Here is a 13,040-nt window from a genome sequence, read left to right as displayed (position 1 = left end):
CTGCTTTTTTTTTACTCAAAACTCCTGTCCTGCCTATTTTTTTCAAATTTCATCCTAGCCCCCCATTAAAATCAAATGGAAGCTCCCTAATGAATTCACCTAAAAATGCCTGCAAGAAACCTGTTTCTTTGTTAGTAATTGTAAAATCAAAATGAAGTAATCATGGTCAAAGATCAGTAATAAGAAGAACCTGGGGAAAAGGCGGAAATCCGGATATGTATGTTTACTTTTCACTTGGGTACGAACCGGAAGTAAAAGATGCGATTAACAAAGAAATTCATGCGCATAATGACATTATCCAAGGATCATTCGATGACGTGTACAGAAATAATATATGTTTTACTCAAGATTTACACGCCAGGTTGTTTAACATTTATTGTTTTATTATGATGTACGTTTCAACCTGAAATAAAGAACAAACCACATTTACTATATTGTAAGATATAAACATAACAGAATGATAAGTCTATAGTATGCCATGTATTGTCCGATGTATATTGCCACTTTTATTCAAACAAACTTACGCATTGACGAGCTCCAATATGTAAATAGCTTGAGCAAATTAATGTAATGTTCAACATTTCTCTGTTCCAGGGGAAATTTAGTATCAGGGAAAGGAACGTAAATTACTATATCGCCTTGCGATACGCTCCCGTCACGAACACTTCAGATTAAACAGTTACATTTGTTTGTTCTTCAACGGGAAGTAGTAAGACTAGTCTGAGCACTGAACGACGAATTTTTGTATCTGTGACATTTTGATAATCGGTTCAACTACCTCCTATGTTTTTGTAACGCACGGTCACATCACGAACATTTCCTTCAAGACTCGGAATCGCCTCGTCAACCTGCCCCAGTTTCCACGCAAAGCATTGCTGTCTTGTACCAAAACCAAGTCACCTTTCTTGAGATTTCTATATGATGTATGCCACTTCTGTCTTATAATCAATGTATGAAAATAATCACGAATCCACTTTCGCCAAAATGAATTATGTTCTGGATAAATGCATGACGGTTTCTTGGATTAAAATCCTGATTGTAATGTCCGTTCGGAACTCGAATACTAGCTCTCCCGAGCAATAAATCATTCGGACAAAGGTATGTCCCTTCATTCGGATCACAGTTCTTGGTACCTATCGGTCTTTCATTTAACTCATTAGCAGTCACAAATAATACAGTTTGCAATTCTGAAAATGTCATCACTGAATCCCCTATGACAACATCAAGACATTTCTTAACAGATTTGATAAGAGCTTCGCTACAACCATTTTCCCATGGTGCATCAGCTGATTTTATTATATTCCATTGCATTCCTATACTAGTTCCAAATGTTTTAATATCGTCCCAATCCCATGTGTGTACAACTTGCTTACGTTCTTTTCCTGCAGCAGCTAACTGCGTTCCGGCATCAGAAATCATCATTCTTGGATATCCACGAATCGAGACAAACCTTCTTAGCGCAATCAAAAAACTGTTCTTATCATATCCTTCAACAAGGTCAACATATACGCCTCTGCTAGTCAGACAGTTGAAAATCACTCCATACGTTTTCCCAAATGTCCTTCTTTTGACTGTATCACAGATGGTATACGGTCCGAATAAATCTACTGCACAGTAGTAAAAAGGTGGCGATGGATTCAATCTATATGACGGAAGCTTCCCCATCTGCTGTGTCAAAGTAGTTTTGTTCCTTTTTCTACATGTCACACATTTCTCCTTAATCTGTTTTATGGTGCGCCTAACTCCAGGTATCCAAAACCCGCTTCTAATCTTCGCTAACGTTGAATCAATTCAACCGTGATCCTCATTATGAACAGATTGTACGATAAGATTTGCTAAAGGGTGTTTTGATGGTATAAGAACAAATTCCGTTTGGTTCCATGATTCCTTAATCCAATCAGCCATCCTCTGTCCGACAACAATGATTCCATCCTGTCTTTTATAAGGGCCTAGTCTCTGAAATAGTGTCATGAAAGTCTCAGTGATTTCTCCTTGTGCCTCTTTGACCCATATATGTTCTGCTTGCTTAATTGATTCGGTGTTTAACGTGTGAAATGTCCCTCTAAATGTTTTCTTTTTAATTATACTTAACACGAGTGCAGTCACACGGAGTAATTTTTCCAATCTTGAGAATCGGGATATATCAATATCGATAAGAGTAGGTGCTATCTTTACATTTCTCTTATCAATACATAGTGTCACACTGACTACGTCTGGAAGTTGTTTCGATTCTATAGTACTATCTTGTCTTGTTGGCCAACAATCGATAGACTCTCTCATGAATTCTAGACCTCTTTGCCATACAGAATTTTCATCCAAGATATCTGGCTGTGTTGGTCTAGTTACTAAGTCGGCTGGATTAAGGTTCCCTTTAATCCAATACCAATCAGTAGGATCAGTAATACTTTGTTTTTCCGCAACTCTCGTTGCAACAAATGTTCCAAATCCGTAGCTTTCCTTCGAATTCTGGATCTGTGCTCGAACAACCAGTGTCAGTTATATGAATTACCTTTACAAATTCCCAGTCCATTTCTGGAATGATTTTTATGCTCATTCGAGCCGCAAGAATGGCTGCACAAAGTTCGAGTCTTGGAATAGATAACTGTTTTGTAGGCGCAATCCTGTTTTTTACCAATGTCGGGCTGCCAAAAGTGAACTCTGGTTTTAAGCGTCACGGTACTTTAATGTTCTCAAGTTCAAACAAACCTTTGAAAAACTCAATCCATGTTGTGGTTAATTGTTCATCTAGTTGTGTATCCCAACCTATGTCTGACTTTGTACACATGCTTCGCATTAGAAGTTTGGCTCATAAAATATACGGAGTTACCAAACCAAGAGGATCGTAGATGCTTGACACCTGACATAAAACCATTCGACGAGTCAAGTTCTGTGGGATATCGTCGATCTGTTGTGCATTTAAGTTAAAACCGGTTCGAACTCCCTTTCGCTTCGGCGAGAAGTTTAGCTTGATTTTTAATGTAAATGTATCCGACATTGGTTGCCATATCATACCAAGTATTTTCTCTTCATCTGTTCTGACAACGTTTAGTCCTTCCGTATCATCATTATAATCTCCTAATACAATCCAATGTTTTATAGCAAATCCTCCTTTACGGAGAATGTTGTCACAGTTTTGAATCACGTTTTGGCCTCCTTCATTGTTTCTTTTGACACCAAAATGTCGTCAACGTAGCTATTTTTGTTGATCATTTTAGCTGTATCTGAATATGTATGTGAATACATGTCAGTAGTCATTTGAAGTGCAATGGTTGCAATAGCACCGCTTGGTTTATCTCCAAATGTAACAGTTTGTAAGACATAATAGTCTGGCAGCTTACTTGAATCCATATCTCTCCACACGAACCTGTGAGTATGTTGGTCTAGTAGAGACAGGTTTACAGAATTGTACATTTTCGATATATCTCCTGCTGTGGCTACTTTCTCCTGACGAAATCTCAAAAGTACTCCTAATAGATCATTTATTACATTAGGTCCATTTTCCCAGTATTCGTTGAGTACGTGTCCCATGTACGAAGCTGACGAATTGAAGACTATTCTGATTGGTGTAGATTTCGATTCTGGTTTTAATACCTCATGGTGATGAATGTAATGTACTGGGCCTTCATATTGTTGAATTTCTTTTTCTGTCAATTTCCTGGCCACATTCCGTTTAACCATGTCTTCAAGTGGATTTTGATACGACTCACTATATTCTTGTCCCATCTTATGCAAGTGTTTATCCGTTGATAAGAGTTTAGCCTTAGCTGAGTTAACATTATTAGGCAATTCACTTAGACTCCTTTTCCATGGATACGATGCTTCCCACTTTTGACTTTCAGAATCATAATTGAGCCCGTTTCGTATCATTATTAACTCCCTCTCGTCCTGAATAGTATAGTTGTTGTTCCCGATTGGGCATTTTCCGCATTTACAGTTCCCACATTTAGGTGTGCAACTAATTCCAAGACTTTCTATTTCATAGAATTTGTCAATGCTTTCTTTAAGGGGTAAATTTTCAATTTGCATGTCATTTATATTATGTATTATTCCTGATGCATGATTGATTCTAACAGCATTGTTATTGACGTTTTCATAGGATTGTAACATAGTATGACTTCCTCGTAAGCAGTATCCGAATTGATTCTTCATCAGTTGCAAGTTCCCAATCTGATCAATCTTGGAAGGTAATAAGGCGCAACAATCAGTGCCAATCAAAAGTTCAATTTTACCTGTCGGTCTAACAATATCGCTTAACTTGATGCCTCTGAACAAATTGACAACATTTTGAACATTTACTTTTGATACATTTGCCGTTATCTCGTCCATACCATATACCTTGACTTGCCAGGTTTCGTCATGCGCGTCGGTTGTTGGTAGAATAAACTCCTTACTTTGAATACTATCAGTGCTGTTTCCAACCTTTGTTACTGACAGTGTTACGTTACGTCCCTTTAGATTCAATTTTCCTGCCAATTCACGAGTAATCAAAGAAATGTTCGAACCTGGATCCATAAGGTGGCCACCTGAATTCCGTTGCATGTAACGTTGCTCACCATTAAAATAACGTCTTCCCGACCACGATCATCATTAACAATGTCCATTGAATTGTGAAATGCCAAAGCAGATACTGGAATGCCATGAAGAGCAGGATGTTGATATTTTCCGCATTTTGTATGATCTTCATTGATTATGTCACAAGGATTTCGTCTGCTGCAATCACGAGATAAATGTCCAGTCTTGAGACAACTAAAGCAACACCCATTTTCCGTAACAGTTGAACTTTGCTGAACATCCAAATTAAAAAACGCATAGCACTGTCCAATATCATGCCTATCAGTTTCGTGATACCAACATTTTCTCTGATTCAAAACCTTATTCTGATTTTGCCGATCGAATTTTCCATCTGTGTCCTGATTTGGCCTACGACGTTGAACAGCTTCAGTAACTTGAGCTAAACTATTAACCATCTGTTTCATGATAACCGGATTTTCCTTTAAAAGTACCTGAATTGATGACTGATCTTCTCTTACCTGTACAACATGAGCAGCACTTTTAATGTTTGTGGCACCTTCCCGTAAATCTGATTCAATGTACTCCATTGCATTTTTTTCTTCGAGTAGGAAATTCATAAAGTCCTTAAATTTGAGCGATCGGTCCCTTTGTTTTCGAATAGCCCATTCCCTTTTTTGAATTGTCGGTAAAAGTACCTCTATTTGCCTCATCATAGTTGCAGTGTCCATTTCCCTTTCCATCTTCATTTTACACAAATCCATCCAGCACAGCTCAATTATATCTACTGTACGTATGGACCCTTTATTGTCACCATCAGATACCTTTTTGGGCGATTTAAGTTCATATAAAACTGATTCAGCAATGCGCTCTTCTCTTCCATATTTCATGTCTAACCTTTTGAACATTGCAGTGAAGTTATCATCAACTCCTTGAACCGTTTTCAAAGCTTCTCCGGACAAACACTGTTTCAATGCAAAGGGATCCGGAGTCATTAATTTTGAGTAATAATTTCTAAAGCTGGGATACTCTCTTACATTTCCACTAAATGTTGGTGCCTCTAAACGTTTGACTTTAACGGTATTTGGATGTTCCTTTGTTGTGTTTACCTTTGATTTATCTTCTTTTTTCCCCTATTTATCATGACTAAATCGGCTCTTGCGTCGCATAATTGACTATAGTTCTTGTCCATATCGGAGTTAGCAGTGTTAATTATGTCACCCTCTGTTTCATCATCAGAATCAAGGATGTTTAAGTAAGCAGAATGTTCCCCTTCTAATTTTTCATATGCATGTTCCATGTCTTTGAGTGTTTCCTGGAGAACCTCCCCATTTTCTGTTTTAGTTTGTTCTTTGAATCTATTGAATACTCGGTGAAACTGACCTTCTGCTGTGCTTCGTTTCTTCTTCCGTAATTTTATATTATTCAATTTGTCTCCATCTTCAGGCTTGTCTTGTGAATCCATACTTTCTCATGCGTTGAAATGTTTCACTCAAGAAATACACGTCAGGTTGTTTAACATTTATTGTTTTATTATGATGTACGTTTCAACCTGAAATAAAGAACAAACCACATTTACTACATTGTAAGATATAAACATAACAGAATGATAAGTCTATAGTATGCCATGTATTGTCCGATGTATATTGTCACTTTTATTCAAACAAACTTACGCATTGACGAGCTCCAATATGTAAATAGCTTGAGCAAATTAATGTCGACATTTTTTTGTTCCAGGGGAAATTTAGTATCGGGGAAAGGAACGTAAATAACTATATCAATACAATATATATAAGACATCTTTGAACATTAGATGGGTAAGTGTTCATTGTTCTCATCGACGATGATTACTTTCTCAATGTGAAAGGAATATTATCTTATGTACGAATGTTATCAAGTTTAAACTTTTCGAATAAAATGTATGGATATCGAAGTCAATGCTGGAAACCTATTCGATTATGTTTTCAAGAAAAAACTTACATTTCACAAGAAGAATATTGGTACGATTATTGGCCGGATTATTTATTAGGCGGAACAATATTAACCACAATGGATGTGGTTATAAGAATATCAAGTGCAATTCCATATATTAAAAGAATCAGCATCGATGATACATATGTAGGAATTGCTGCTCATCTTTTAGGAATTGAATTGATTGATGAAAAAAGGTTTTCAAAACAATCTCGTTCCGCTAGTCAAATGAAATATCTTCTAAGTGCTCATGGATATGACGAAGAGTCTTTAATCGCCACATGGGAAGAATTTACAAAGTTTAAAAAATACAATTTCAATCACTGCCTCTCCTTAATCACACCATTATGAGCTAGTTCAAGAATTTGAATTTTCTATTATCTTGTTTATACCATGTGTAATGATTTTATTATTTTACTTTTTCATGTTCATTCAGTCATCATGAAAGAGATATGTCAATATGCGGAATTGATTGAACATTCCGAATACAAACACACTCAGCGTATCAGTTATTTAGAATTAAGGGATAATGATTAAAAATAAGAAAACTATGCACAAGGAACTGATCATGACATGACGTACATGAAAACATTGGTCACCATACACCAATAAGCAAGGATACTTAATGTTATTCAAAAGAGAAAATTAACGTCATGAACAATTAACATTTGAATAAATGAAAAATAAATATGACAGGCACCCTTCAGTAACAAATACTAAATAAGAATGTATCCAAAAGAGGGACGAAAGATACGAAAGGGACAGTCAAACTCATAAATCTAAAATAAACTGACAACGCCATGGCTAAAAATGAAAAAAAGACAAACAATAGTACACATGACACAACATAGAAAACTAAAGAATAAACAACACGAACCCCACCAAAAACTAGAGGTGATCTCAGGTGCTCCGGAAGGGTAAGCAGATCCTGCTCCAAAATATATATGATGTGTTTCGATGAAGTGTTTCTATGAAGTGTTTCTATGATGTGTTTCGATGTTTATCTTGACAAGTGTCATATATAGATATAACGAACTTGGTTGTTAGGTTTTATGTGTTCTTGTCTTTTGTGGGGAAAAGATTAATTGGCAATCACACCACATCTTTTTATTTTTATATTTGATAAGCAATGATTAAAATGGTACAAGAGAGTTGCTTCTAATCACGACTGTAACCCAAACTATATTATTAGCTATAATATTGAATTCTTGAAACATAATTATGTGTGCTAAAAAAAGACCTGTGTATATATTTCCTTGTTGGAATGAGACTCTAAAACTACTGGGGTATACAAATATTGACTGGCAGTAAACCCTTACCAAAGTAGGCCGTCTTTTTGACTGTTTGATGTTTAAAATCAATCAGAGGAAGAGAAAATGCCACGGTTTCAGCACATTAAGAACTCTAGTAACAACTGTTTGAGTCCGTATGTGTTTCCAGTGTTTGAAAAATCTCTTATGTTTTATCGTAGTTTTGGGGAGTTCATATGTATTTCCGTAATTTTTGGGAGTTTGTGGAGTCTGTAAATGTTTCTTGTGTTTGGAGACCGCATGTGGTGCCTGTTTTTGTGGGATACCCTATGTGTTTCCGATTTTTGGGGAGTCTGTATATGTATCCTTTGTTTGGGTAGTCCTTAAATGTTTCCGGTGTTTTTAGAGTCTGCAATGATGTTTTTCCGGTGTATGAACAGTTCGTATGTGTTTCCGGTGTTTTGAGAGTCCGTATGTGTTTACAGTAATTGAGAAGTTCGCACTCAATGTGTTTCCGGTATTTGTGGGGTCCGAATGTGTTTCCGGTGTTTGGTGATTCCGTATGTGTTTCCGGTATTTGTGGGGTCCGTATGTGTTTCCGGTATTTTTGGAGTCCGTTTGTGTTTCCGGTATTTGTGGGGTCCGTATGTGTTTCCGGTGTTTGGTGAGTCCGTATGTGTTTCTGGTGTTTGGAGAGACTGTTATGATGTGTTTTCGCTGTCTAGAAAGTCACCTTGTGATTCTGGTGTTTAGGGAGTCCGTATGTGTTTTCGGTGTTAAAGAAACCTTATCTGGTGATGGTGTAAATATTAGGAATAAGGCTTTGAACACAAATAGAATTAAAAACTAAACCTTTTGACGTTCCCATCGATAAAAATCAATGTTTACATGTAATTCAAATCCGATTTTTAAACGACCACAAAATTATGTTAAAAGAAATGTTGTTTTGTCTGGGGATGATTAGCTGTCAATTTTTTTTAGACGTTACTTCTAAATGCTAAAGGAATATTAATTTTAGCCAAGCTAATGCATTTCATTTTCTATCTTAACACCTTTATGATGTATTTCAATTGGTAATTATGGTTACAAACTACATTGTAAATTTTAATTGAAATTATGACCATATACTGAGGGTATGAACTTTTTTTTGTATTTTGTATTGCACCAAAGTCCCCCAAAAAGGGGGTGTCAATTCGCAACAGCATAGTGTTTACCTTCGTATTGTAATCGTTCACATCGTATACATTACAATGTAAACAATATCGTTTCTATATTGTTTACAAAGTCTATAATTTCGGTATTTATTCTACATGTTCTGAGCTCGGAATTAAGTACCGTTCTTTGTAAAAATCATGCAGAAGGTGATTCATGATATGTCACAGAAGTAATTTTGTTTGCCCTATATCATAAGAGCTTTGGTAGATGAGTAAAATTCTGTCTTTATTTTCCATGTGTTATACCCGTTGCCATGGTAACCATCAAATCAACATTTTGCCTGAATATGTGAAAAAGACCCTTTTTGGAAATATAAAATAAGGGAATTTAAAGTCCCATAGAAATAATGTTAATCAATAAAAACAATATGTATATTTACAATATTGATAAACAAAACCCCAAACTATACAAAAACATTAAAATTGTGAATTTTCTAAATAGTTTGTTTCCATAGCAACCATTTAAAAATGTGTTAAATTTCGAAAATGAAAAATTTCAAAAACTCTTAAATTTTAAATCTGTTTATCTCCCAAGACCAACAATACCATGACATGTCAATGACAAATTTTGAAAGACCATATTCTACATATTTATAAAATAAAAAGAAAGTCGTTCGTTTTTTTTTTCTTTACAAAAAAATTTAAGTAAAAAATTGACAATTTTTACCAAAATTCATATTAACAATCAGATGAATAATCAAACATTTAATAACTTAAAAAGCTAAAATATTTCATTTATATGTGCAATTCTGACATACATTTATTAATTTAAACAAGAATATATGATACATGAAGATATACTTGTACAAAATGAAAAAGCATAACTCTTGGTATGGTGCACCCCCCTTTTTTCGATTTTCTATTCTTTTTTTTTCAAAATTATAAGATTTGTTGAAATAAAATGTGGTATCTCATTGTATTTACTTGTGAACTAAGTATTTTAAGAATTTAATCATAACACAACTTCTAAAGTTGAGGGCAGCATATGTACCCCCTCCCTTCAATCTTAAATGTAAGATTTTTCAGAAGTTTAAAGAACAAAAATGTAATACACATAACCCGTTGTCGTATCTAAGACTGAGGCTGTCAGTGAAAAAGAAACAGGTCACCGTATATCCTTCAACAATGAGCATAACATGATTATCTATAAAACAAATCTTAATGAACGTTGTAAAAAAAAATAGCTCAGGATACTTTCTCTTTCAAAATGGCTATAAAGAAGTTACATTGTCTGAAACTTGAATTACACATATATTACTGATTATTCATGTCCATGTATTTTCCAATACTAGGTGATTTTTTAACATATATAGGGATTAATACATGACCTTTTTCATATTGATCCGGGTATCACACCGAGACCCCAATATCAGCCCAGACGTAGTCGAGGTGCTGATATGGGTCGAGTTTCAGACCTTTTTCTTTATTAGTCATCAATCAAAAAGGTTTGTATATTCTTTCATGGGAACAAGAATCTTCATTTTGTTAACTCTTAAGTGTTAATTGTGTTCCGTGCTTTTTAGCCCGTTCACGGTTTTATTTTTGGTCTTTAATAATCATTGTTTGTCCTTTGAATGTTTATTGTCATAAAATTGTTTCCGATTTATGTTAGTAATTCCAGTATTGAACATTATTTTATTGTTGCTTATTAAATGGATATATGCTGTTGTCGTACTACACTTGAAATATGTAAAGGTTGTATAACTGGATCCAACAGTAGTTACTGATGGTCAAACTTACATTAATTAAGATGATACAAATACAGGTTAAACAAAAACAAAGGTAGGAGGGACCTACATGAACTTAAAAAGTATTGATACCATTGTTCAAATCTTATTACGAGGTTGAATTAAGAAGCCTTTACTCAACAAATAGTTATTTCTAAGTTAATGCTAGCCGCGAGGGTTTAATTCCAACAAACAACAAAAGTCTTTAAACTAAGGTTTAAACCATTTGTAGTTTGTTTTTATAATACCCTGTTTTCTTAAGAGTTTTTAACCTATATTGAAAAATACTGAATTGCAACAAAAACAAACGTCATAATAAATTGAAACAAACAATTTGATAACCACTGTCCTATTCATGACTTTGCACAACAAGGACATTGAAAGAATAAATGTCAGGTTGCGACTGTCATACAAGTCAGAGGTTTAGCGCTTTAAAACCAGGTTCAATTCATTTTGTGACAAGAGGTTTTGACCGTCCACAAGAACTTGCTGTCATCCGATGTTCAGTACTTAGGTTACACAGTGATTTTGAATTTTCCTCCAAGTTCAGTATTTTCGAGATTTTACTGTTTGTTTAACCTGGCATTATGACTAGCCAAACCTCCCGTTAGTAATTAATAGAACTACTCACAGGAAGAAATTGTTAAGACACGTTGGAAAATGTTTTCCGTAAAAAAATAAATCTTGTATGGTCTTCATGGTATCCCACAACATTCTTTAGAAGGCTTTATAAATGTTTTGATATGAGCGTCACTGATGAGTCTTGCGTAGACGAAACGCGCGTCTGGCGTACTAAATTATAATCCTGGTACCTTTGATAACTATTTACACCACGTTTCGTCCCCGAGGGTATCACCAGCCCAGTAGTCGATACTTCGGTGTTGACAAGAATATCAATAATGTGGTCATTTTTATTTATAGAAATTTCCTGTTTACAAAACATTGAATTTTTCGAAAAAAACATAAGGATTTTTTTATCCAAGGCATAGATAACCTTAGCCGTATTTGACACAACTTTTTAGAATTTTGGATCCTCATGCTCTTCAATTTTGTACTTGTTTGGCTTTATATATAGGTTGATATGAGCGTCACTGATGAGTCTTGTGTAGACGAAACGCGCGTCTGGCGTATTAAATTATAATCCTGGTACCTTTAATAACTATCTTGTATCTAAAATGAAAGGTGATATTTATCGTACAAAATGATAGTTGGTTAAACAAAGGCACGTTGTAAGTTTTCATTTTAAAAAAATGACAACAAAACATAAAACATTTTGAAGGCCTGATTGGTCAAGTTTATCCAATTGGAGGTCCGTTTGCAACATGAACTGGCGAACAGAATTTGCAAGTCTTTGCACAGTTGATTCTAACTGTAGGTACATTACAGAGATTGCTGACAACAAACGTTTTACAATAATCTAGTCCCATTTTATCTTCACAAGGAAGACCTGTAATATAACAAACGTAGAATTGAACAATCGAATATCATATTCCTTGCAATCATAATTTTATAATATACTGAATGTCTGAGGGGGTAAATACAGCACAAATATCATTTTTCAAAAATTAGAAAAAATGAAAAAGTATATAGTATCAAAACGCATTTGACTAGCTGGTCGAACACCGAATATTCTTAAAACTTCTACCATGGAAATTGTCAAAACAACGAATAGCCAGATCAAACAAAACGGTTTAAATTATTCATCTGATAACAAATATAAAATAATTAACTTGCGGAAAAGATGGTACTTCACAAACATGACAAGGATTTCGACAAATACTGTCTTCTCAGTTATATAAGAAATCGAAACGGTATTTGGAAGCTCATATACTATATACTATATATATAAGCAAGCCGAAAAGGGTACTACATCACCAAAAATAATCAAATGTTATATAATTATTCCTGATAAATAATGTCCTTCATCAGTAAGATGTCAAATGGTTCTAATTTTAAACCGTAACCGTGTCTAAAAACAAGTGATAAGAGGGACAGTCTCATTAATACTTGTTTTCATTAATTTCCTCTACATGTACGTAAACTGTCCTCAACTTACTTATTCAGACGGATGAAGATTAATTCATATCTTTCGAATTAAATCTCTCTGATGATCAGAAGACATTGTTCATGAAGTTTATTATTTTTGTTTATAGATTTTGTTACGATGTGGTTTTTACTCATATTTGAAGGCCTTTCTATGACATTTTGATTTTGTTTCTGGAAATTATATAAGAAATCGATACTATATTTGGAAGGCAATATAATATATCTACTTACTTGACTGGGTTGTTGAGTTTGTAACTGTAATGTAAACGATTATATTAATTTGTTCGTGGAGGTTGTAGGTTGCATTTAGTTCAGTTAGCAAT

At 34.6% G+C, this 13,040-nt stretch overlaps 1 protein-coding gene and 1 long non-coding RNA gene across 2 annotated transcripts; both read right to left on the bottom strand.

The window, feature by feature from the left end:
* Positions 1–361: 361 nt before the first annotated feature.
* Positions 362–6,261, bottom strand: LOC139501501 (uncharacterized). Its single transcript, XM_071290604.1, has 2 exons — positions 6,183–6,261; positions 362–6,061 (listed from the first exon to the last, which is right to left on the bottom strand). The coding sequence occupies exon 2, from the start codon at positions 4,537–4,539 to the stop codon at positions 3,139–3,141; it is 1,401 nt and encodes a 466-aa protein (XP_071146705.1). The 5' UTR covers positions 4,540–6,061; positions 6,183–6,261; the 3' UTR covers positions 362–3,138.
* A 5,632-nt stretch (positions 6,262–11,893) lies between these two features.
* Positions 11,894–13,021, bottom strand: LOC139501794 (uncharacterized). Its single transcript, XR_011658655.1, has 2 exons — positions 12,949–13,021; positions 11,894–12,118 (listed from the first exon to the last, which is right to left on the bottom strand). It is a non-coding gene; the product is annotated as an uncharacterized lncRNA (long non-coding RNA).
* Positions 13,022–13,040: the final 19 nt, after the last annotated feature.

The sequence above is a fragment of the Mytilus edulis genome, chromosome 13 (assembly GCF_963676685.1).
Source record: "Mytilus edulis chromosome 13, xbMytEdul2.2, whole genome shotgun sequence".
Classification (NCBI taxonomy): domain Eukaryota; kingdom Metazoa; phylum Mollusca; class Bivalvia; order Mytilida; family Mytilidae; genus Mytilus; species Mytilus edulis.
This window is presented reverse-complemented; position numbering and strand designations above follow the sequence as displayed.

Coding starts and splice junctions, on each gene's coding strand:
- LOC139501501 (XM_071290604.1), bottom strand. CDS start 4,539: ATGCAACGGAATTCAGGTGGCCACCTTATGGATCCAGGTTCGAACATT.